At 39.3% G+C, this 27,392-nt stretch overlaps 1 protein-coding gene across 1 annotated transcript in view; it reads right to left on the bottom strand.

Annotated features, from left to right (window-relative positions):
* Positions 1–27,392, bottom strand: part of WDPCP (WD repeat containing planar cell polarity effector) — a 278,021-nt gene that overhangs the window by 161,428 nt on the left and 89,201 nt on the right. The window contains exons 2-6 of the mRNA XM_073339528.2: positions 15,630–15,714; positions 14,070–14,114; positions 12,968–13,018; positions 9,320–9,390; positions 9,004–9,063 (exon numbers count right to left, since the gene is read on the bottom strand). Coding sequence (XP_073195629.1) covers positions 9,004–9,063; positions 9,320–9,390; positions 12,968–13,018; positions 14,070–14,114; positions 15,630–15,690 — 288 coding nt within the window. The 5' untranslated portion in view covers positions 15,691–15,714. The remainder of the gene's footprint in view (positions 1–9,003; positions 9,064–9,319; positions 9,391–12,967; positions 13,019–14,069; positions 14,115–15,629; positions 15,715–27,392) is intronic.

Raw genomic sequence — 27,392 nt, 5'->3', positions numbered from 1 at the left:
ATTTCTAATATGGCCATCAGCCTGCTATTAAGAGGCACCAATGTACATTAGATACATCCATTGCTGTGCAATTCAGATACTGGATGTCATCATGATCACACACTGATTTGGAAGTCTATGTGCCTTTAAAGGCACAGTGCCAAAACCTTCCTGGCCCTCCCCTCAAAAGTACATGTCCACAATGTGTCTTCCAGTTCCCTCTCCTGCTTTCCTCCAAGCCCCATAGCTAAGTCTGAATCCCTCGTTACGTTTAACAACAGACCTTCAAGAGTAATGTTTCTTCAGGGAGAGCATGAATCTTCTGCACCTCCCGATACAAAGTAGATGCAGGATGCCACTAGGCAACTCCTTCTGCCAGGAGAGTTTCAAGAAATCACAGAGGAGCTTCCTGGCTGCCTGCTTCTTGCCCCAACCCCTGCTGCAGCCACAGAATCACTCAGAAGCTCCTTCATTCTTCCACTAGCGTTACTTATGTATAGATAGATATTGCTATGTTTTTCATTAAAAAAACAACACCCCCCCATGTGCCTCCCACCTTTGTACCCATGTTTTGGCAGGTCATGATTCAAAGGCTTTCTAGGGCAAGTAATTTTAATTTTAGAATGAATTTAAAGAAAGAAAAGGTGACTGGTGGCGTTTGAAGAGAAGGACTGTTTCAAGTATAGGTAGGAGCATGGAACAGGGCACAAAGACAAGAATAAAAAGGAATGAAAAGGGAACATTTAGATGCAAGATCTCATCTGCTCCTGCTTCTTATGCCTCATATAAAGCCATAACTACACTGTGACATCTTAACCTTAATACTGTGACAAAATTTCCACAATAACTAAATGTGATGTCACAAAAGAGCTCTATGACTTTAGTTAGAGGATAAGTAGCAGGTGAAAATGAACTTTTAAGAAAAAACAACATTACATAAAGATCAAAGTAGAAATACGGAATAGATCTATAATCATTTGCTTCCAAAAAGAATTTGTTAAAAAAGTTTGCCATGAAGCACAAGCTGGTGTTTAAATAACACAGAACAATTGATATTTTCATTCAAAATTAACCTGAAACACAGAAAATGTATATATTGCTCTAAAACTGGGCTTCAGATGTTTAAGATTATTGTGCCATTGTGGTAAGATTTAAGTGCAATGTATGTACACTTACATAGCCAAACTCAAATGGAGAGGTGGATGGGAACAAACATAGATCTAATGGGGAAGGGTGTAAACTTGGTTTGAACACACATATATGATGATCCAACACCAAAAATTGCTGTTGAAAGGAGCTGTCCATTGTTACTAATTGAATTAAAGCTCACTCACTCAAACATGCTATCAAATAGAACTAATATTAAACTAAGGAAGCAGTCATTACAGGGATCCTGGCCTAAAACGTTCAGTCAGTAAGACTCTTAAGAACATGTGGTGAAAAAAACTTTCCTTTGAATTTAACATAGTTTGTTAAGTTAGGCATTATTTGCATTTTATCTTTCTCTTTCTTGACAGGTTTCAGAGTAACAGCCGTGTTAGTCTGTATTCGCAAAAAGAAAAGGAGTACTTGTGGCACCTTAGAGACTAACCAATTTATTTGAGCATAAGCTTTCGTGAGCTACAGCTCACTTTATCGGATGCATAGTGTGGAAACTGCAGATAGATTTCCACTCCATACGGCTAAATGCAATGCCTTGCATAATGACAGGTTTCAGAGTAACAGCCGTGTTAGTCTGTATTCACAATACATGGCTGTTACTCTGAAACCTACTGACCGCTATTCCTACCTACATGCCTCCAGCTTTCACCCTGACCACACCACACGATCCATCGTCTACAGCCAAGCTCTGCGATACAACCGCATTTGCTCCAACCCCTCAGACAGAGACAAACACCTACAAGATCTCTATCAAGCTTTCTTACAACTACAATACCCACCTGCGGAAGTGAAGAAACAGATTGATAGAGCCAGAAGAGTTCCCAGAAGTCACCTACTACAGGACAGGCCTAACAAAGAAAATAACAGAACGCCACTAGCCATCACCTTCAGCCCCCAACTAAAACCCCTCCAACGCATTATTAAGGATCTACAACCTATCCTGAAGGATGACCCAACACTCTCACAAATCTTGGGAGACAGGCCAGTCCTTGCCTACAGACAGCCCCCCAACCTGAAGCAAATACTCACCAACAACCACATACCACACAACAGAACCACTAACCCAGGAACCTATCCTTGCAGCAAAGCCCGTTGCCAACTGTGCCCACATATCTATTCAGGGGACACCATCACAGGGCCTAATAACATCAGCCACATTATCAGAGGCTCGTTCACCTGCACATCCACCAATGTGATATATGCCATCATGTGCCAGCAATGCCCCTCTGCCATGTACATTGGTCAAACTGGACAGTCTCTACGTAAAAGAATAAATGGACACAAATCAGATGTCAAGAATTATAACATTCATAAACCAGTCGGAGAACACTTCAATCTCTCTGGTCACGCAATTACAGACATGAAGGCTGCTATCTTACAAAACAAAAACTTCAAATCCAGACTCCAGCGAGAAACTGCTGAATTGGAATTCATTTGCAAATTGGATACTATTAATTTAGGCTTAAATAGAGACTGGGAGTGGCTAAGTCATTATGCAAGGTAGCCTATTTCCCCTTGTTTTTTCCTACCGCCCCCCCCCCCCCAAGACGTTCTGGTTAAACTTGGATTTATGCTGGAAATGGCCCACCTTGATTATCATATACATTGTAAGGAGAGTGGTCAGTTTGGATGAGCTATTACCAGCAGGAGAGTGAGTTTGTGTGTGGGGTGAGTGGGTGAGGAGACCTGGATTTGTGCTGGAAATGGCCTACCTTGATTATCGTGCACATTGTTGGGAGAGTGGTCGCTTTGGATGGGCTGTTACCAGCAGGAGAGTGAGTTTGGGGGTGGGGGAGGGTGAGAAAACCGGGATTTGTGCTGGAAATGGCCCACCTTGATTATCATGCACATTGTAGGGAGAGTGGTCACTTTAGATAAGCTATTACCAGCAGGAGAGTGGGGTGGGAGGAGGTATTGTTTCATGGTCTCTGTGTATATAATGTCTTCTGCAATTTTCACAGTATGCATCCGATGAAGTGAGCTGTAGCTCATGAAAGCTTATGCTCAAATAAATGGGTTAGTCTCTAAGGTGCCACAAGTACTCCTTTTCTTTTTTCTTGTAACCATTTCTGACTTTTATGCCTCATTACTTGTGTTCACTTAAAAGCTCTCTTTACAGTTAATACACTTGTTTTATTGTTTTATCTAAATCAGTGTGTTTGAACTGAAGTGTTTGGGAGACTCTATCTGGGGTAACAAGATTTGTGCATATCATTTCTCTTAATAAAATGAAGAACTTTCTATGAGCTTGTATTTCCAGATGAGAGCTGGCAGTACAAGAGGTACATTTCTGGGGAAAAGTCTGGGACTGGAAGTGTGCTGGGGTCACCTTGCAGTATAATTCAGGCTGGTAAAAGCCTGAGCATGACTGGCAGGCTGCAAGTACACACAAACATAGCTGAGAGTGACTTGCATGCCGGAAGCCGTTTGTGAGCAGTCCAGGAGTGGAGGCAACAACAGTAAAGCAGTGTAAAGGGCATCCCAGGTTAGAGGGAACAGGTGACAGATACTCACTGGATTGTACCCTGAGTATGTCACTAGGGGCTATCCCTGTGCTGCAGACAGGTAGAGTTTGAAGTTTTTTTGGAGGGTGGACCCATATCATCCTTGACACACTCGTTAATACTTGCCAAAATGCCCCTCTGCAATGCACAGATGAATGTTGGTGGAACACAGCCTGCACAAGGGGAATTTAGGCCCCAGTGCAACAAAGTACTTAAGCTCATGTTTAACTTTAAGCATGTATTTAAATGCCTCTTTATTCAGCAAGGCACTTAAGTACTGTACGTGCTTAAGTTCCACTGAAGTCAAAGTTCTACCACGACCAGGGAATATGCAAAGAGGGGCATGGAACTGCAAAGCAATTCTTGTTCAAGCAGGATCACAGTGTTTTCACCCACCTCTTCATTGCAGGTTGCCTTTCCCCCCACCCCATTGTAATTATTCTGTCACTTTCCTCAGAACAGCTGAGCTTACTGTTGTTACATGTTAATATTTCACAACAATCAATGCATTTGTGATTTTAGCCCTGGATCTCTATCAACATGTTATGAACTAACTGCTATGATTAAAAGCAAATAATTTAATATGCTGAACAGAGTTCCTATTACTAGCTGGCAATAAGTACTATCTTCTCATATGTTTTATTCACATAGTGTCTTGATTCTGACATCAGATACTCTGGCATGTGTCACCATATATCTTGCTAAATCAGCTTACTTGCGTGCACATGCACAGCAGCTAATTGCACAAGCCATGTCAGCACATATTGCTGTGTATCTCAGCTCACAATTAAGCTCTAAATGTGCAAATTACCGTAACATAAAAAGTATTTATATACAGATGCAAAATGCAACTTAAATAAAATAAAATAAAAGTAATTAAATACAAATGCAAAAATTCTTATTATTAGCTGCCAATATTCACTTCTGCTATCTTGCATTCATCCAATGAAATATGTAAATACTGGCATGTGTTAATCCTACACTGAAATGTGCAGGTAAAAATCAAGAAGTTAGGAACTAGATTATTCAGCTGGCTCTCATTAGTTTTGCAAATATACACTGTACACCAAAACTGAAAACATGGTCTCATTTCACAGTACTGAATTCACATTTTTGTAGCAAAAGACTTTGAAGCATTCCAGAGTGCTAAAGAATGATACCATGGGTGAAACGTAGTTGCAGTTTCTTCATAGCAAACTCTAATTAAAATATTATTGAAATTAATTGACTACATGAAATTGTTATTCCTGACCAGAACAGGAAAGAAGGAACAATTTATTTATAAATAATACAGTGACATTTTATTGGAAAGATCTCTTGCCTTTCTTTTCTGTCAAAGCATCTTTTATGGTCTATTTATTTTCTTCTTTTGACAACAACTAACAGAAGATTACAGGATTATTTCAGCAGCTCATCATAGGTCATCAAACTTTGGGTTTAGAGCTACAGTACTAACATGGCATGCTTTTGGAACAAGTAGGTACAGAGCTAAAGAATAGAGCTCAATCCTTTAGGGCTCTACTAAGCTCTCTTAAATGGAATACTACAATCCTTTAAAAAAAATCACAATACAGTCTAGGTATGTTTGCATGAACTAGCACATTTTCTGTTTCTATATGATATAAAAAATATTCAAGTGTATATACAGGGCTGCAAGAATAAACAACACAGTCAACAGATTTTTCTTGGCAATGAAAAGCATGCAAATATAAAACTTCTAGTGCCATGTTTGTCAACGGCACTGAAACCAGGGGAGGGGTGGGGGGAGAGGCTCCCAGGGGCCATTCCCCCACTTTTTAACAAGGGTGTAATTTGGGGGGCAGGGAGTGGCGTACCCCTCCTCCCCGGCCCAACTGCATGCTTCGGGCAGGCACAGAGCAGCGCCAGCAGGGGCTGCACTTTGTGGAGGGGGAGCTGATCATGGTGATCAGCTCCCCTGCTGCAAAGCATAGCCCCTGCCAGTGCTGCTTTGCGCCTGCCCACGGCTTGCAGTTTGGGGGGCAATACAGCCCCCGTCCCCAACGCCCATGTTAAAAAGTGCATGTACTGTGCATGCAGTCTGTCATTTGCACACACAATTAACATGATTGCACGTTTAATTTTAGGAGCTTTATGTGTGCATTTGTCTGAAAATATCTGGCCCCCAATTTATTGCTCCCTGGGTTACCTGGAGGCTCTGGGGAGGCAGCAAACTGAAGTACTACGGCTTTTCACGTACTAATAGGCACAACAGTCTATGGACAGTAGGCCTATGCCTACTTCTCACAAAATCTGACATACATCAGTCCTTCATGTGATTGTTCTATTAAACTTGTCCTGCCTGACGGTGTTTTCCACCCCAAAGGCACAAAGGCCACAGAGAGAGGCTGTGATGGTGGCAGATTGTCATTAGAAGGAAAAGTGTAGATTGTCATTAGAAGGAAAAGTGTAGTCTCATTATGGCTCATTCTGAAATATGAAGGATTCACAAACAATGGGAAATTTAGAAAAAAAGTATGGCTACTGATTTTTTGTAAAATTTTAAGTTATTATATTTTTATTGATGACATTTGTCAGTAGTTTATGATAAAAGGGCTAGAAGGTTGAGGAGACTGGCACTAGGATAGCAAATCTTTGAACTCCCAGTCACCCATTCAAACCAAGCCCAGATTAGTAATCAATTACAGTTATTAACATCTGATGACTAAGTGGTGGGGTAATTTACTTTTCACTATCCGCCACGTTTGTTAGCTTATTGCTTACCGCAAGTTAATGTAAAACATATTCTTCTCTATTATAGGCAAAGGTTATTTTACCCAGAGTAGTATATAAATTGAACAGTGACATGACATAATTCAGACCATTTAAGTGAAACAGTTAATTATACACCCACCTGAAGTTTATAAATAAACCTCTAACCTTCTTTTTCACTTTGCGAAGTGATGTTTCCAAAAACATTAGCAAATTTTGGCAGGCTGGAAGGCAGGCTGTTCAGAGGACAAATATTTTTAGATTTTACTCCTTCCCACCAAATAGAAGAACATGAAATATTTTTGTTAATTTTTTAAAATTCGTTGGTTCAAAAATATGGTATTTTACTGTCACAGACCACAATGCTTTGCACATCTTCTACTGGGCAATTAATGAAGGGAGGGATCTAGTCATTTTCACAGGATGCTATGGGGAAGATAAGTAGCACTACAGTGCAGATACTGTATGACATAAAAAAGAATTGATAAGTAGGCATTTTGCGAATTGTCCTACTTGAAAAGAACTCTCTCAAATTATTCATTTTCCTCGGTTTTTTTTTCATTTGTTGAAGAACTACAGTTAATTATGAGGATGATGGAAAGCAGGACAACACACATTTTTTGGTTGAATATGCTCTGGATTTTCTAAATCACTATGAGAAAGTCCAATTCCAGTTGCTTATTGTATAAAACAGTGTTGAGCTTCGATAATCTCAAATGCAAAATAGGGTAAGAACTGGAGAAAGCAAAAGGAAATTGATTAAGATAGAGAAGTAACTATTATTAATACCTTTGTTTTCACCTCTGGCTAATTTTCAAGCAAAATATCTCAAGAAAACTTACAGGAATAGGCCAGATATCTATCACCTCCTTATATGACCCCACTGATGTAGTGTCAGAGCACATATTTAAAAGAAGAAATAGCAATCTCTCTCTCTTTTTCTCAATTTCCCCCTACCTTGTATGAGAAATAACTTGATAACTATGTATTGTTTCTTTTTTATATATGTATGTTTTGTGTACACACATACAGGTATGCATGTGAAAAATTTCCTCGGGGAAACCTAAGTTGGAGAAATGAGTTTTACATACGATAGTTGGCAAATCTAGGATGTTGTGTTTTAAGGAAGGAGTGACATCATTCTAGATGGAAGACGTCCCCTGGCAAGAGGCTCCAAAATTTAAGAAGCCAGTCCTTAAAGCACAGGCTGCAAGAGAAGGCAGGCTGTTCAGAGGACAAGTATTCCATTCTAGTAGGGAGTGAAAGTTTAGAGAGATGGGGATGTAACAGGAAAGAACAAAATATGGGGAGACTGGGCAGAAAGAGGCAAGTGAGGATACATAGCAAAGGGGTAACAAAAAAGATGAACAACCATTTTTTTGTGTAGTGACACTTAAAGCTGATCACGACTCCGTTTCTCTGATTCACACACTCCTTCCCTTCCCCCTCCACCCCCCAAAATCTGGGGCCTTGATTAACGGAACAGTTAATACTTAAAATTAGCTTTAGAAGATTAGCGTTCGCTGACAAATTGTTCTTGTTAAAAACAATTCCGGAAATTTCTTTAACATACATGGAATGTGGACACTTTAAATATATTTAACAAACAGGACCATACAAATTTGGAACTATTTAAATTTAAGTTACATTGAAAAACATTAAAACATTTTGCACAACCAAAGTACAAAATTTATTTTTTTAGAACTACATTAGTAAGATTTTTAAAAATTTCAACTTCAGTGCTGAAGCAGTTTTAAACATGATGCACCTTTCTCACAAACATCGAAGATATAGGGGTATGCAGAAACATTTAAAGTGATAAAATACTAACCAACATCTTCAGAGCAAGCTGTTGATTAGGAAGCTGGATCAAACATTCCAATATGCCACACTGTTCCCACTTACCCTGCTGCCCTGTGCTAATGAAGATGTGAACAGATGTTTCCTTTTTACAGTATATGGATATTTATGTACATATCAAGGGCAGATACACGTGCATAGCTTGCCCCAGGGCCCTATGTCTGGGAAATGACGTGTGATCTGTTTATCTAGGTTCTTGCACAACCCCCATGACCATGGTATCCAAGTTAAAAGTAAATGCTTTGATACATATGTGCAAATATTTGCTACATAAAATATATAATATAAAAATATTTTCCAGGCCTGTTGATACATTTTAATGGCTCTTTTGACTGTGTGGGTCTGATTCTGTATGGTGTTTACAGTGGTGCTGGAACTAGGGGTGCTACCGCACCCCCTGGCTTGAAGCAGTAATAACAAACCACCAAATACATGGGTTCTATCATCAGCACCCCCACTATAAAAATTATTCCAGCACCCCCAAGCGTTTAGTGCCTTCAAATCCAATTACTTTTGTGAAAGCTGCTGGCACTCAGTACCTCAAAAGATCGAGCCCTTACTGAGTAATTCTTGTTGTAAAAGGACCATAGAGTTTGATTTTATCCTGTCTGTTTCTGCTTCTAAACAAAATCTAAATAATGAAATGCCCCACACTAAAACACCAGTGAGTTTCTATATCAGTTAACATGATAACTTTTCAGCATCAATCACTGAACAGTCGTTCAGCTCCACTGACTGAACATTTCAAGAGCATGTCAAAACATTTTACCTGACAGACATATTTATTCTTCCATTTGCTCAGCACACACTGACTGTTTTGCATCAGCTCCTGAAGAACAACAGAAAACAGAAAGAGTGGAGTTGGCTGTACACATTGTCACTAGTGGTTAAGGTGCTTCTGATTTTCAAGCATGAGAGATCAGCATGCCACACAAACAAAGATGCAACTGTTTTGGACCAGCCCACTACACAAAAGCACATTTATCATCACCAGGAGGGCTGATCCTTTATGAAAATTAAAGCTGTTGAAAGAGGTTTGAAAACCGGATTATTTGTTGCCATACTTGAAAGTTTCTGAAAGGTACCTCCAGTTCCTTGAGAGCATCACGCAGTTTTTCTGGGCGTTTGTTTTTAAGTATCCAAGGACAATCTCGAGCTGGGAATAAAATAAAATATATACATAAACAGTCAAAAACTATGTTTTAAGTTGGGTTTTTCTTTCTTTTGGTGTGGGGAAACAAAATAATAAGATTTATAGGAATGATCTTAAACATAACGTTATACAGAAACTTGCCTATAATTGGGGGGAAGTGGGTATGGTTTCTATTGTCAAATGATATCCTTTTGAAAGGCTCTGTCATAGGAACGGTTAACATGAAATATCCTTACCTACCATGATTTCATCATGGGAATCATGGATAAAGCTCTCAGGGCAGAATATCCTCCCCAACTGCTAAGCATTTGCCATGGGAAAGTCTCTCAAGCACAGTGTTTCTAGCTCACAGAGATGCAAGTTATCAACTCCCTCCTGACTCATCTTAGATATTATTATGTTGAATTAACATTAAGGGCAAAAATTCCAAAAGCAAGCACTAACCTGTGTCCATAAAATATGCATGCCTGGATGTCAACTGGTAATTGTGCCCTGCACTACTATTAGTATCTGAGCCATTAGGCATTTATTATTGAAAATTTGGTTCTAAGTGTCTGCCATGGCAAGCTAACAAAAAAAAGATCGCGGGGAGGTTAGACAGGAAGTTCAGGATCAGGGCATATGACTGCTTAGCTCACTTAAATGGGAATCATGGATACTTACGATTCTCCAACAATCTTACTAACTTTATTTAGATGCCTAACTTTCAGCAAACAATTTTGAAACATTTGGCCTAAGATATTGACCCTGCAGTATTTAGGAAGGCAAAGTTCCCTTTGGAGTTAATGGCAATAGCTGTATCATAGCTGAAAGATCAGGTTCTAATAACTTACTAAATGTCATTGTTTAAAAAGTGAGCATTTTCTTCCCACAAGAGTACATAACAAAAAAGCACGTGAAACTGGTAAACCCTCTCTCTTTATTTATCGGTCTAAACTATTTAAAGGAGATTTGGTGAAAAGTTTCGAGCTCTGAGCTGTCAGAGTTTGTATGTCAACTCTCATGCCAAATGAATTAACAGTCAAGTTTAAACCTCCCCACAAAACCAGTTTATAACAGAAATATTTTAAAGTCCTTCCGTCTTGCACTACGTATATCATTCAAAACAAAACAAAAAAGCACATGAACATACAGCTTCCCTTGAATTGGACCAAGCCAGTGTCAATAGAACTGTTGTGATAATTCTAATTAAGCATGTAAGATCACATTTTCAATAAGCCTCTGTATAAATTAAGAACTCTTATCTACATATACAAAATGGGAAATTGCTCAAACAAATACCAATGTGTATTTCCAAATCACCATTTGAGTACAATATTAGCCAGTGCAGCCTTGTCAAAAATATGGCCCATAAAGCGTCATGTGAAATTCTGTGCTTTGGGGCAGCCCTGATCTCAGCACAGAGTTCTGGTATTTGGGCGGTGCACTGACAAGTTGAATGAGGCCTGATAGGGGAGGAATCTTCCCATCATGCCACAGAGTAGTGTTGGATCATATTAAAGAAGTTCTGTATTAAAATCACAAATTAGTTTGATTCCCCATAGTTTAAATTCCAGGGTATTACTAAATAAGAGGTCTCTTGGTTTTTGGTACTGTTTCTCTCCCTCTATGTGTGAAACTTGCAAGCTGCTAATTGTGTTAGTACATTCTAAGACAGAGTCTGTTCTCAAAGCAATTCACACAGAGAGAGAGAGACTCAAAGCAATACTCTGTAACAACAGAAACAGCACCCAGAGACTCCCCGCCCTTTTCTTGTATTAACAATTGTGATTAAAATAGAGATAGAGGATGTATGTGGATGGATGCTTGGTGTGGATAATAACGGAATGAACAGGGAGGTGCCAGCCTAAGAATCCAGTGTCCATCAGCTGAAGAAGGCGTCAAGTGGAAATAACCAGAGGACCCCCCGGAGGGCAGACTGGAATCCACCCAACAGCCTCAAGAATGGGAGAACCAAAGAACAAGATAACATCTGGCAGCACGGAGCCGTCAGGAATGTGCCATCTGCTGATTGATTCAGCAACAGCATGATGAAGCAATTCCCATAGACTGGCATAGGAAGAAATTCCTATAAAAATGGACTCTAGAAAGTGAGAACTTTGGGGTCTGATTCTGCAACTTCCAGGAGCATCAGATGAGCATCTGACAAGGCCCTGCTCCCTCCTCATGTCCAGGCCACCTGGCCAGTGGCTTGGCATGAGCAACTCTAAGGCCGGTAACTATGATAACAACCTTGCAGAACCTGTGTGTGTGTGTTTGTATGAATGAATGTGTGAATAAACATGAGATTGAATGGAATGTTATAGCTATAACTAACTGCTTACTATGATTCTTTCTGTATTCACAATAAATGTGGTATTTTGCCTTTTTCCCTTTAAGACGACCCTGCTGGTTTTTATTTTATTGTATAACAGCAGTAGTGGAGCCAATTCATGGGAGTAACTAAAGCAACATGGCTACAGGAGCTTATGCTCCCATTGCATGTCACATATACGAGAGGAGCGGGTTGGTGCAGCCGTGTAGTCCATATCTACTGGCTCTGCTCTGCCCACAGCATACCGACCCATCATATAGGGAGCCAGGCAGACCAATACTCCACAGCATACAAAGGATGTAAATCCTCTATATGGTTCCTTAAATTGTTCCCTGCTTTATAGCAGAACTTCACTAGTTTTCCTGGACAAAGGGCCCTCCAAGCATACTGGGGACTGGGTCCCAGGGGGATCAGTCCTCATGGGCCAAATTCTGCCACCAAACACACACACACCAATCCCACTTAAATTAATGAGAATTTTGCATATCTATTTGAAGGCAGAATTTGATCCTAAGACTAATTCAGTAAGGATCAGATACAGTGTTAAGGGAACTCTTACAGTATACATTTTATTTTGCAAAATCCCATAAAAATCTATTGGATTTTTCATGGCTGTAATGCAATACAGATTGAACACTAAAATGTGGCATGAGAAGGAGTAACTATCCAGTAGTTATAAAACTTGTGGTGGAGGGAAGGCTTTATTATTCAAATGATAAACCTCTAGCAGCATTGTGATAGCACTGTGATAGGATCATTAAAACTTCTTTTAACCAGCGAGGAGGAACATATAATCCAATGTGAATCCAAAAATAACCCCACCAAACAAATTAGGAATACAGCTGCTTATTAGCACCATGTTTCTTTTACTCCTATTGGAAGAATTTTAGTTTTGTACCAATGAATATTTAAATTCTTTCATTTATTTAAGATATGTATTGATAATCTGCAGACTACACTTGATAAGGAGAGTCCTGGATTATGTTTATTTCTGTTTTTACTTAGCAAGAGAAATGAGAAGCAATTGTGACTACCATACTCAATTATATAGAAAGTTACATTGCAATTACATAAGAAAGGTTTAGTTACATCTTGTGAATTATTTTGTGCTCGTTAGTTCTATGATATTCAGTCTTCTACTATATGGTCTGTGCAGAAAGTTGAGTTTGAAGAAAAGAGATTATTTTAGCGTTTTGCCTGGAGCAACAGCAATTAAAAAAAATAATACAATCTTATACCAACAAGTAACCTAGAAAATGCCCTTACATTCCACAAGCTGTTGTTTCTCTTCTAAGTAACCATGGTTCATTTGTGATACTAAAAAAGACAGGGGGAGGGGGGGAGAATGAAAAGATGAATGTTAACCCTCACATGTGCTGTCAGCAAATATTAATACATTAAAGAGAAGATTCGGACATTTTAATAAAACACAGAAATTTATACAAAATTAAGACAGCCCTGATTTTTTCACCTCACAGTCAGATATCTTAAATTCGCAGTGAAAGAAAGGCTTATGCAGCCCAACAGGTGGGCCAATATTACTGAGCCTCCAATCTCATCAGATAGTGAAGCGAGCTGCAACTGAATCCAGGAGAGAAGCTGAGTCAGTCTGTCATCAGAACCATGGAGACAGCATATTAACCACCAAGCTAAGTACATGGGATGATGCCCACACAAGCCTCCACTTTAACCTGGCCTGAAACAGGAAGTCACTGTTGCTGAAAAGACCTTTTGGGCCATCATGAAACTTCTAGGATTAACAGGATTAATCAGATAAAGAAAATTGATCATTCACTCTGAAATGCCTATTTCAGATATCAGGTAAAGATCCAGGAGGCTAACACTAGTGCATTCCTCTGCGTTTACGATGCCCTCTACTGGGATTCCAAAAAATAAAAAATTACTGGAATGCTCAATATCAAATTGATCATATCTGAAATGATACTATATTACATTAAAATTATATTGTTAAATAGTTTTATTAATTTTTCTTTATAGCACATACAAAATTGTTAGGTAGAAAATATAGACACACTGAGGCCTGATTGATGTTTAATTCATCACTGTCCAAATATAAGAGGCATTCAGTCATATCTATTGAAAGTTCATTTAATTATTTTTATGATTCATTTAATTATTATCTATAGTTTCTGTCTATTGGAATAAACAGTTTAAAAATAGATTCAGATTACCCGAGACAGAGTCTCTGTGATTGTTTCCTTATTCTAGAGAAATACAAAAAGTCTCTTGCATATTAAGAAGAAATTCATTGCTCAGCTTACTATTAGCCAAACAACTTGTTCCCAAAGCAGACCAAACATTTCAAAGTTTTAAACAGTTTTTTTTTTTAATACAATTAATATTGTACCTGGTTCTTTCTTGTCATAGTATTGATGGATCCCAATGTCTTCATCTACATAATCAAGTAGAAATATTAAATCGTGATTGTGTGTCACTTGAAAAAATGTAGCACAAAAAATGAAATTGAATCACTTTTTAAAAAATTCCTCCTGGTGACTGGCAATGTTACCACTAATGGCCTGTAAATTGCAACTATTTTAATGGTTTTTTTGTAAATACTTGTGCACTTTGGGAAGCTCCCCTTCCCATGGTAAAAAGTTCCCATTTCTTGCTATGTGATACTCTAAGACATTAGACTTTAAATAGATAGTATGTTACTATAAATTGGCCCAAGACTGACTCTCTCATCCTGGCCTCGGGAGAGATTTTGGGGGAAATTCCTCAACTGGGGAAGAAGGTGGAAGGCATTTCTTTGGCTGGCTGATTTTAAAATAAAATAGCAGCTTCCTGAAGCTATTTAGAGGTTTGGAACGTTAGAATAAGAGCTGAGGAGATGGGTTAGTGGGCAACAGGTCAAAGGCGCATGATATATTCATCATATAGCTCTGCAATTTATCACATAGCTATCATTTCCAGAGATGGGATTTTATACACAGTATTTGTAATAAGCAAAAGCAATGTTAGGTTGGAATCCATTACAAAGAAATCTGAAAATAATGAACTGTTATTTAAAGATCTGGTTTCTCCCAACAAACAAAGTCTAACAGTTCATGTTTCTGAAATGTAACAGTTCATAACATGCTTTTAATTCCCATTATCATAATTAATTATTTTATTTAGGCTGCCAGGCTTTTCTGGACAGTCTGGCTATTGATTAAACATTTTATCTAGTTGTCATTACAACAGGCTTGTTCTCATAAAGATATGGGACACTGTGGGATATTGAGTCAATATTTGATTAATCATATTTTTGTATGGTTTTTAGTGTTACTGGAATGCACCTTGCTACAACTGTCATAGGGACTAGATGTCAAATAAATGTGGTTTTGGTATCGCACATTTCAAAACCAGTGGTCTGTTGAACATTGGATTTTAGCACTTGCAAAGCTAGAAGTATAAAGCTTTTTTCCACATGGATGGTAATTAGTCATGTATCTCAAATTACTTTGAAAACTGGAATGATAGTTTAATAAGATAAATGTATCTTAAGTATACCAGTTCTCCATTCAAAATTTTCAGCGCATGAGCAATAAAGTATTGTTACATATTAAGTACATATTATAATACTTCTGCAATCAACTGGAATGTATGAATGAATATCAATAAACTAGTCATTATAGTGAAACCTACAGTAAAGCAGCACACGGCTTCTTAAAAGGAAACATGAATTAGACAATATATAATCTTAATAATTTTTCATTATTGACAAAGATACTCCAGATCTATGATAAGATAAGAAGCTGACCACATTCTACCATACTACTTTTATATAATTTGCTTTCCCCAAGCTTAAACATAAACTGCAACTTCACATGAGTATTCAGAATTTTATATCAATTGAATATTCATTGATAGATTTTGTTATCTGTTTTAGGAAAAGGTTGGAATTTGGACACAGTTGATTTACCCCCAACATGTAAAGTATTCTTCAAAGACCACAGGTGCATCTCAGTCAGGCAGAAAGACATCTGATGGCAGATGGAAACTCAGGCCTATCAAAGGAAGGAAAGAAACAACATGTGCAAATTAATTACCTTCTTCCACCAGTGAAACTGAAAGTCCCTTGGCAACTAAGTGGTAAAATAGGCTGCCATTGGAGATATTCTGAAAGCAGAATTATTCAGTAACCACACATACACACTGCTCTTATTTCTGCTCCTATGAATGATGCTACCTAAGAGACAAAAAAGTAGTCCTTTCTGTTATACTAAATGTACTATGTTGCTATATGTATTGTGCCAGACCAGTGGAATACAGAAGTCTGGTCGAAGGCAAATATATTGTCCACTAGATGAACAGTTTTCTGTTCCCTGACTGACCAGAGCAGGGGCTGCCTTAGAGCAATCAGGAACCTGCCAGAACCAATTAAGACAGGCAAGCTAATCAAGACATCTGGAGCCAATCAAGAACTTTCTAGATTCAATTATGGCAGGCAGGTTAATCAGGACACCTCGTTTAAAAAGGACCACCCATCAGTTAGTAGGGGGGCATGCAAGGAGCAGGGAGTGAGAAGGTGTGCTGTTGGAACAGTGAAGAGGTCAAGTGTGATCAGGCTTCAGGAGGAAGATCCTGCAGTGAGGATAAAGAAGGTGCTGGGGGAAAGGCAAGGGGGAAGTAGCCCAGGGAGTTATAGCTGTCACACAGCTGATACAGGGAACATTGTAGACAGCTGCTATCCACAGAGCCCTGGGCTGGAACCCGGTGTAGAGGGTGGGCCCAGGTTCCCTCCCATCCCCCACAACTCCTGATCGGACACAGGAGGACTTGACCTGGTCTGTGAGAAATACTAGAAGGGAAGGTCTAAATTGGAAAGGGATCTGCCCTGTCCCCGACCCACTAGATGGGACACAGAGACTGTGGGGATTGTTCTCCATTCCCCCATGCTGGCCAGTGATGAGGTTAGCTGAGTGGATGGCAGGTTTGAGCCATGAGCAAGAGTGGCCAAACTGAGGGCTGCTGTGAATCTCTGAGGCAAGCAAATCTGCCAATAAGCGCAGGACCCACCGAGGCAGAGGAGGAACTTTGTCACAGTACATATGGATTGTATTTAAATTCTAAGTAGTTATTACAATAGGATCAAAAACAGACTCTAAGGGCCTGAAATATACCATTTTGAATCATTGTAATTGCCTCTCATTTGTATATAAAAGTTGACATATTCAGCAACAGCAAAGTCGGTGATACATGGGAATGAATTTGAGATAATAAGGTGGTTGTTTGGTTTTTTGCTTTATATTTAGAGCCAAATTTACAACCAGACTCTATCTTTGTCCTTGCAGCTGTTTACACCATTACCACATACACGTGTGTCAAAGTAATAACTGTGCAAGCAAAATTAGAGGCTATTTTTTCAGGTTTGACCCCAGAATATTAGAATATACTTTTAGGGCTTGACCCTGCAAGCCCTGCACATAGGGAACATTCAGTGAAGTCAAGAGAGTTTTGAACATGAGATCCTTGCAGGCACTAGTAATTAATGTGAAATACCTAAAGTGATGGCTTTCCTAGATCAGAAACATAGGGAGATTATATTAAATTATTACCAACGCACAAGGACAACCGGTGTCAATCAGATAAAATGTCTGAGGTGACTTATTTAACATGATTGCAATTCTAACTGTTTTTTGCTTCTTTAAAGTGTTGTCTCTCCATATTCACAGTTGTGAGAATGAGTCCCCTTCTCTACCCTCTCTCCTCCCATGCCACTGAGCATCACGAACCTTCTGGAAAATAGTTTCCATTGGACCTGTGTGACCAACCTCTTGTGGCACCAAATATTCCCAGCGGACGTTACAAACAAGACCATGTGCCCCAACTGCCTCTGCCCAGTGGTCACATCAAAGTAGAACGCTGTGGAAGGTGGGCATTTAAAATGAATATGCAGGGGCAACAGTCTTGAAGAACCGTATTTTGTATGGTACTGGCCATGACCATGTTTTTCATTTTTGAGATAGGCTCTTGTTTTCCCACTGTGGGAGTCTAAATAGTACTACAACTGTAGCAGGATGGGCTGAGGAGTTCTAATTGGAACTGCCAAACCCCAAAACAAGCATCTGATATAAATGTCAAATCAAAAGAGTTGTATGATGAAAATATTAGAGACTTATCATGGATGTCACCTTAGTCCTGGTAAAGATTGTTGAAAGACGCTGAGATACTTTTGCCCTAACTAACATATAATATCTCAGTGCATGGCCTAATCCACTTAAACAGTGCTGAATGGAAAAAGCATTCCTTTTATATTGATCCCCAAAACCACAAAAAAAAAAATCTTGCTGACTTCCTAAAGCCCTTAGTCCTACCCAAGTTCAAGTTCAAAACACACGACACCTAGTAAATGGAGTATAGTTTTCCCTGGGTGAGAATGAGTTTTTGGCAAGAACACCAGGAGATTGCTGGAACTCGGGCACCACTTTTGGAATAAGTATGGGATGAGGACACAGGACAACACTGTCCATGTGGAAGAGAGTGAAAGGAGGCTAGCCATTAAATTCTGTAATGCTCTTGTTCTTCTGGTAGATGTAACTGACAAGTGGAAGAAAAACAGGTCCTCAAGAATCACAAGGTTAAGGTCCTTGATAGAATGTGGTCTCTAATTGACGGGAAGACATTAATTAACCACTTTTCAGAAATTTTGTGAGGGTGAAAAAAAACAGAATCTGCCACTCACATGATAATATTGAGCTGGCATGCAGGATCACCTTGACAGAAGACAAGCGGCTGAGAGACTTAGGCACAATGAATAATCTAGTATATGGACGCAGAACCTGGAGATAGTGCTACCATCTGTTTATAGAGAAAATCTTTTCCACTTTTGAAAATAGTATTTCAACGTAAATGGATTTCTGAACTGCACCAAAAAATCGCCTACCCTTCAACAGGGCACACCAGATCACAAATAATTAATGTCCTGTGACCCAAGCTAAGAGGTGGAGCAACTCAGCAACTGTGGATTAGGATGCACAATGCCATCTTTCTGAGATAGCAGGTCCAATTATACCAGTAGGAGAGAAAAAATTCTCATGAGACCTTCATTAATGGACTCTGTGATTTAAATCCATTGAGGATCTCACTGTACAATATTGCTTCACTGTGCTTATGCTCTAATAAATTGGTTAGTCTCTAAGGTGCCACAAGTACTCCTTTTCTTATTATTAGGAGAGTACCTCAGCTGTACAACTGATATACTTTGACTTCTTACGACTTCAGGCTGCTTTCATTTTATTTCTTGGAAGGCAGAATATTCATTGAAATTTGCTAGACTCCTTTTTTTGGTTACAAGGAGTCTACATCTTCAAACCTGGTGGTCTGGTCTCCAAAGTATTCTCTCTGACTAGTCTTACAGTTTTATTCTGGCAATCAGCTTCTTCCAAGCTTGTAGGTTCACTGTCACTCATAAATTAAGCTCATTCTTCATTGCAAACTTCAAAGTCAACATTCACTCAATCGGATTATGATGACGAGTGAGTACAAAACATCTGCTAAACATGGCATCCTGATTTAAACTTCTCCAAGTATGAGAGCCAACCGAGACATTAACAGTTATGGTAATACTTAGAACAAAATTCTTGCTTTTTCATCTAATTATTACCATTATATTTTTGGTTTTAGTCTGTTTATGAGCCAAGCCTTGAGTATCAGAGAGATAGAAAGGAAGAGAGGAGCAAAATGGAAGGGCTGCATTAAGCACCAAAAGAATGCTTTCAAGTGTTTTTTTTCCCTTGTGTGTCTGAGAGGAAAAGACAGAAAGGTGCTTTGCACTCAGCACCAAATAATAACTTTTGGAGACTTTTCCTATTTTTAAACATTTTCACTCCACTATTGGAAAAAAAAAGTTGTGTAACAAAATGATCAAACTGAAGCAGCATATTCAAAATTACATTTTAGTCCTCAGCTGAAAAATGATGGATTGACTGTCCAGGGAAGCGATGTCCTCTGTTTATTCACAGAAGGAGTAAAAGATGGATCCTGCCACATATCCAAGCCTGATCTGGGAGGTACCACATCTAGGCGTGAGGGGCAATTCAGTTTATAGATCCATCCTATCCTTGGCCTCTATGCCCTGACTATCAACAAGAAGGCCAATCAGTACCAGTTGTGGAGATGGCTTGTTTTGGGGAAGTGATCACCAGTCCACTGGAAAAACTTTAACCATCCCCTAACCTGAGACATCTTCTGTTTAATAATATTTTACTCCAGATTGCATGAATGGAAGACTTATGTCCCTAAAATAAAATGTGATACATTACATGCGTTAATATTCACTATTATGGAATTATTCTCCTCTGGTAGGAAAAATATTTTAAGGAACTCAACCAGGCACAACAATCAAATTATAGCGTCTCAATATCTAACTACCTGATTTGTTGCACAATTTTCTTAACTCTTTTAAAAAAATTATTTGCAAAGTTTACATTTCTTTAAATGCATCAATTAGGCTCTGCTCCTGCAAAGACTTACGCACATGCTTCAAGCATATGAGATGTTCCATTGAGCTAAATGAAATTACTCATCTGCTTGAATTTAAGCAAATACATCTTTGCAGGATTTGTAAACACAAGTGCAGATTACCTTTTACATATGCCCTTTTCTTGCTTCTGGTTTATAAGTTTTGAGATCTTAATTTTTTTCTGACATTTGATTTCTTCATTGGCTTTAAAGCTCTCCTTAAGCTTGCAAAGTTCTGATTTAAAAAATTGAAAGAAAAAACTATTTTGCTAGGAAAATTTCCCAACCTATTTTTACATAAAAATAGTTGGGATATATGTCTATATAAATATATATACACATTTTTGCTGTGATGTTGATCAAACTATACATTAGCTAAGGCTTTTTCCAGAGTCCTAAAGTGAGCTCTATTTTAGCAAAATATCATCACAAACATTTTTTTTTTAAACCTTAGCAAAATTAATTACACGAGAGAATAAGGAAATGGCTATCATTTTTATAAGCTTCTGGACAGAATATCTCCCAAAGCTCAGTTTTGTTTTTGACTACTTTTTCCATGTAGGCATCAGAATTCTCTCTCTGTAATCACTGGAATTCATTCCCATTCTCATTGTCAAAACTATAACTGATCAGATATCAGGTGTTCGTTCAACCAATGAGGTAAGCCAGAAAACCACTCTACAGTTCATTCTGTGTTTCTGCGATGTAATACCTGGAGCAGCAGTGATCAGTCTCTTTTTCTTCTTCATGACCAATTTCTCCTTCACCAAGGAGAGTAATTCCTTGCAGAACAGTGATATTAAGAAATGTAATAGTCAACTGTGTGAGATAAAGTTTGGATCCAATCAGAAACACTAGATAAGGAGGTATGTACTGTAGCTTTGATGAACAGACAAATACAGTATATTTCATTGTGCAAAATATGCAAAACACATTTTAAAAAGCTGAAACACAGGAAGGTTCATATTTTTTAAGTAATCTTTTTTTTTAATTTTACTGTAACTTGATCAACTATCTTAAACAATAGTTATCCAGTACAAACAAGTAGATTTCTTTGAGCTCAATTCTGCTCCCATAGCAATTAATGGAAAAATAAACATTGACATTTATGGGAGCAGGATCATTCCTTTTATATCTGTTCACATGGATGTCATGTCTTGGGAAAAATATTTGACCTGAGTCAATGGAAGGCATTTAGAAACAAAATAAAAATGTAAATCTGGTTTTTAAAAAAAAAAACAAAACAAAAAAACCTTCATTCGGAATCAGTTTGTAATCTGGTTGAGTACAAAAATAACTGCTAATATCTGAATATCTGAGTCATTTAAGGAAACTACTCTTATCTCTCAAATTTCATAGGCATGTCAATATTTTTCATGTAGGTGTTCCCACTTCCATCTGCTTACCATGTCTGGATACAGGAGAGCTGACAAGGAAAATAATAAATTAACTGTCTTTGTTGGCTTTGGCCCAAATGTCTAAGGGCTAGATCCTGCAAACGGAGCAATGTGAGCAGACACCTACACCTCAGCACAACACCACTGAAGTCTGTGGCAATCTGAGCAGGTAGAGAGATTTGCCTGCCTCAGTCTATTTGTAAGAGCTTCCTCTAAGTTTAGATCCAGAATTGAAACTGAACTTTCCCAAATGCAAAAGGTGTTTGGGATTTGGTTCACTGCAGAAATATCCCCAAGTCACACAGTTCTTATTTGGATTTAAGTTCTGGGCTTGTGGGGGCAGATGTGGTGTTCCAGTTCATTTCTGTATCTAATAATCCCTTGCCTGGATTTTATAGGTAAGAATTTACACCTCCTAGGAATAGAGGTGCCAACTTTCTAATTGCACAAAACCGAACACACTTGCCCCACCCTGCCCCTTTCCTAAGGCCCTGCCCCTCTTCCACCCCTTATCCAAGGCCCCACCCCCCACTCACTCCAGCCCCCCTCCCTCTGTTGCTCGCTCTCCTCCACCCTCACTCATTTTCACTGGGACGGGACAGAGGGTTGGGGTGTGGGAGGGGGTGAAGGTTCCGGCTGGAGGTGCGGGCTCTGGAGTGCAGCTGGGGATGAGGAGTTTGGGATGCAGGAGGGAGCTCCAGGCTGGGGCAGGGGGCTGAGGTGTGGCTCTGGGAGAGAGTTTGGGTGTGGGAGGGGGTTCCGATCTGGGGCAGGGGGTTGGAGTGCGGGTGGGGGTACGGGGTCAGGGAGGGAGTTAGGGTGCAAGAGGGGGTTCTGACCTGGGGCAGGGGGTTCAGGGTGGGGGCTCTGGCCAGGCAGCACTTACCTCAGGTGATTCCTAGTCGGTGGCACAGCAGGGCTAAAGCAAGCTCTATGCCTGCCCTGGCTCTGTGCTGCTCCCAGAAGCGGCTGGCATGTTCGGCCTCTAGGCAGAGGTACAGCCAGGTGGCTCTGTGCTGTGCGCACTGCCCATGCCCACAGGTGCCATCCCCACAGCTCCCATTGGCTGCTGTTCCAGGCAAAGGGGAGCTGTGGAGTACTCCCTGATCACCCCTGCGCCTAGGGGCTGGACATGCCGGCTGCTTCCAGGGAGCTGCACAGAACCAGGGCTGGCATGGAGCCTGCCTTTGCCCCACTGCACCGTTGACTGGACTTTTAATGGCCCAGTCAGCAGTGCTGATCGGAGCTGTGAGGGTCCCTTTTTGACCGGGCATTCCAGTCAAAAACCGGATGCCTGGCAACCCTACATAGGAACTCTAGCAAAGAACAGGTTTCAGAGTAACAGCCGTGTTAGTCTGTATTCGCAAAAAGAAAAGGAGTACTTGTGGCACCTTAGAGACTAATCAATTTATTTGAGCATAAGCTTTCGTGAGCTACAGCTCACTTCATCGGATGCATACTGTGGAAACTGCAGAAGACATTATATACACAGAGACCATGAAACAATACCTCCGGGAAGTATTGTTTCATGGTCTCTGTGTATATAATGTCTTACAGAGACCATGAAACAATACCTCCGGGAGGTATTGTTTCATGGTCTCTGTGTATATAATGTCTTCTGCAGTTTCCACAGTATGCATCCGATGAAGTGAGCTGTAGCTCACGAAAGCTTATGCTCAAATAAATTGATTAGTCTCTAAGGTGCCACAAGTACTCCTTTTCTTCTAGCAAAGAACAAGCTAAACTTGAGAATGAACAACTGAAGTTTTGTTGCTGTGGGAATCATAACTCTGACATTCTGATATCTATATGTTTAAATTCTCATCTTTAAGGTGGCATTAGCAAAGCTGTATGTATGTGTTTAAACAGAAGTTTGATATTACACAATAAATAACATTCAGGGCCTGGTTCTCATTTTCCCTATGTCCCTTTACGCCACTCTGGCAGGGTAAAGGGCTTTAAATGGAGTACAAATTACATTACATTTATCCCCCCCACACACCTCTTTTTATACAAAATCCCCTTTACACTGTCAGAGAAATATAAAGAGGCTTTAGTGTAAATGGGAATTAGGACCTCCATTTATAAATGCAATCCTCAATTTTAGGAAGTGGAAATCCATACATGTTCTTATAAACCAACTCAATACAAAATCTGACTCATCTTAAAATATGAGTTTCAGACTTTTTTCAGGAAAAAAAAGATAATATGTAGATGGGTCTACAACACACAGTATACATTCTAATGAAGTACACACTGAAGCTCTTATTGTAAGAAAAGGCTGAATAATCATTGAAAGGAAATACATTATCTGATAACCCAAGAATTCTGGCATGAAAATCATACATCGTAAATTTATTTCCATATGCCGTGAAGTTGTTTCATGCTCCATTGAATTAATTCTTCATGGTTTTTATTATTGTTTTAGAAATCTGAAACTAAGTCCTGTCTTTTGTAATGACAAATAGTTAAGTTATATTTACTGTTTTAAATTTTAACATATTTCAGTGTTTAACTAACAAAATTATATAGCTCCTTAAAATATCAAAATTACTACATAAATCTCATCCTAATAAGTTCAGCTATAAATCAGAACAAACATTTTAGCCCCAAGTGATAGTAATTAAAAGCACATCTTAAATACATATCTTTCATTTAATGTAGCTGCTACTCATCTATCTTACCTAGATTCAAAATATTGCAGTCCTGGTCCTGCAACTAGTTCTGTATGGGTGGACTCCAATGGGGATCCATGTGGGCTAAAAGTGCCACCTATGCAGAGCCAATAGCAGGATCAGATCCTTAAACAGTATCCAAAAAATAAATAAAAAATTCAGAAATTCACTGCATTTTTATTGACTGTTAAGTATCAGGATTCCAGAAATCATTATTTTGAACAGTTTGGTTGCTTAGCTGTGTGTTGTAGAGTCCTGAAGCACATGGTGAAGAACTACTATTTGTTGCGGATCAGCTATACTTGACTTCTTGGATTAGCAATCTCTTGAAAAAATGTCAACAACTTGTCAGTTCACTCCTGTTCAAATATTTGCAGGGAAGAGATGTTCTAAAATACGCTTATATGAACGCTCTGTATTTCTAGATGCTGATCGACGAGTATTTGTGTTTATTGGAGGGTATCTCCATTTTACGCAATTTTACATTAACGACAACCTGATTCACTCACAGTATTGGTACACCTAGTTTGGTTAGGGGAATGATTTTTTACTGAAATACTTACATTGATCCTAGTGTAGACACAGTTATACTGGAATAAAGATGCCTTATACTGAAATAGTTATACCGATATAAAGTGCCCACTGCAACCTTTATGTGTGCTGAGTCTTTGTCCAGCTTGCTGGAAGAAAAGGGGCATTGCCCCTTTAAAGGTTCCCTTGCAACAGTGGGGGAAAAGGGAGAAAGCTTACAGGGATGGACAGGAAGGACAGGATGTAGTTGGGGCCAGGTCAAGGTCACTGCATTGCCCTTCCTGTTAACAGAAAGAGTGGGAAAGGTATTTATACGCCATGCAGCCATGAAAGACCCTCTTTCCCATGATCCGGATGGAAGAACCCACCCACACATGTATTTGGAATAGGACCGGGTTCCCTTCTGACCTGCTGTGGGCATCACACTAGTTGCTCCTTTTCCCTGGTGTGGCTGGGAAGGAATTTTCCCCTCCCCGCCAGATTGGCCAAGGGTTTTTCATCTTCCCCACAGCTGGTCTGGTCTGGTGGGGTGGAGTAGACAGGTTAGGTTATCATGTCACAATTTATACATAATAGTTGTGACAGATATTCAGTGCAGGTACTTGGTATGGAAGGCATTCGGTTATTGCATACATGGGATTGGAAAAGGATTTGAAGGAACACATCCCTTATGAGAACTGAGTAAGTGGGGCTGGAGGCTCCTTATGTCTCGCCAGTAGGGAGCCAAACCCCTCCTTTTCCTGGTCCCCTTTAAGGGAGCTGAGGAAAGGGGTTTGGAGCTCCTACATCTGGATCAGAGATAACCCCCTCCTCACTGCACTGTACAATTTATTGCCAGATTATTCACGTATAATGCCTGAAAGTAAATTGCGGCCTAATTAATCCACATTCATGGCTTTCTGTCTTTCTTCCAGCATGGATGGACAAAGAACCTTTATACCGCTATAACTGCCCACACTAGGAGGGCTGTACCCTTTAACTATAATGGTATAGTTAAAGCAATACAATTTGCGTGTGTAGACAAGCCCTTAATTACCATCAGACTTTTAATTTATAATAAACTCTGCTCAATTCTTTCTGTGCATGCTCAAATCCTGGCCTTTAATATAATTAAGTATCGCTATGGTACAAATTGGTACTCAAGGTTGTAGCAAAATGTTGTGCATTTTTATCTGTAAAATCCAATGCCTCATGATCACCATCTATTCCCTCCTTATCTCCTGTGTCCTTAGTCAGTCACACTAAAGTCAACAAGAGTTTTGGCTGAGTGAAAATGGCATGATTTGACCCTTTAAAAGTAAAAGCATACAGAAGTGTGTGTGTGTGTTTTTGGCATACATTTTGTGTATCTGCCTTAAAAGCATCTATTTTTTTTTTGACTCGCTGTTGCTTCACTTTCCTTCTGAAACAAGCCAATATTTTCACACCTGTGTGCCTATATTTTAGACACCTAAAGCCACATTTAGGCACCTAAATAAAAGTGGCCTGATTTTCAGAGGTACTTAAGCCACTTCTAAACATCAGGCCTCATAGTTAGGTATCTAAAAATAGCTTTACGTGCCCAAGATCTGAACAACACCTCTCATTCTTATACAAATTCCCTAATTTTGACAAAAACATATATAAATTCATTTTGGGACATGGAGAGATGGGCATTGCTCTAGTGTAATGAGGATGAAAAAATAAACAGGTGCTTCTATAATAAATATAAACGAACACTGGCTGAAAAAGATGCAGTTTAATAACCACAGTACAGATAAATTTATCAGGTTCATTTAAATATCAGTCAATCTGACTAGGCACTTACAGTGCCCTCATCATCAAGGTATTTGAGTGCCTCACAGACATTCATGAATTTATCCTCAAAACACCCCCTTGAGGTAAGGAAGTAACATTGTTCCCATTTGACAGATAGGGGACTGAGGCACAGAAAATACTGGCTTGCCCAAGGTTAGACAGCTATATATTGTGGCCAGTTCAGAAACTGAATCCAGATCTCATGAGTTCCAGCCCACCGCCTAACCCAGAAAATCATCTTTCATTCCTTCATGCATACTTTTACTACATATTATTGATACACTCTTGTGAACGGCAGCTATTGACCAACTTACAAGATAACAGGATTAAGGATAACTAAACCGAATGAACTTGAGGTAATGCTATTTGGTAGAGACATTCAGTTTATGAATCAGTCATACCTCTGAGAACATTAATGAAGCCCAGCACTCATTGTTCAATTGATACTGCAGGCAAGTCTTACAATCTGTAGCAACTGTCTGACAGAGTGGGTGTGAAAAGTTAAAAGCTCACCAAAGAGAGATATTATTGACCTGGGTTTTGACTTCATAGAGTGAAAAGTTCATAAACACATTTTGGTACAGACCCTTAAGGCCTTTATAAAATCCTGATAACAGATAAGTAATTCACACTGTTGATAACCAGTGTTGACACGACAGAGTGATTGTAGAAGTATACAGACTATAATGGTGGCTCTATTAATACCAGTTGTAGCTAAACCAGATTCTAACATTGCTTGGCTAGCAACTGCAGGGCTGCATTGACATAGAGAGTTTAAAGAAATATTTGCACCATTGCTCTAGCAGTGGGGCAGCTCCCATT

The sequence above is a fragment of the Lepidochelys kempii genome, chromosome 3 (genome assembly GCF_965140285.1).
Source record: "Lepidochelys kempii isolate rLepKem1 chromosome 3, rLepKem1.hap1, whole genome shotgun sequence".
NCBI classification, from domain to species: Eukaryota; Metazoa; Chordata; order Testudines; family Cheloniidae; genus Lepidochelys; species Lepidochelys kempii.
This window is presented reverse-complemented; position numbering and strand designations above follow the sequence as displayed.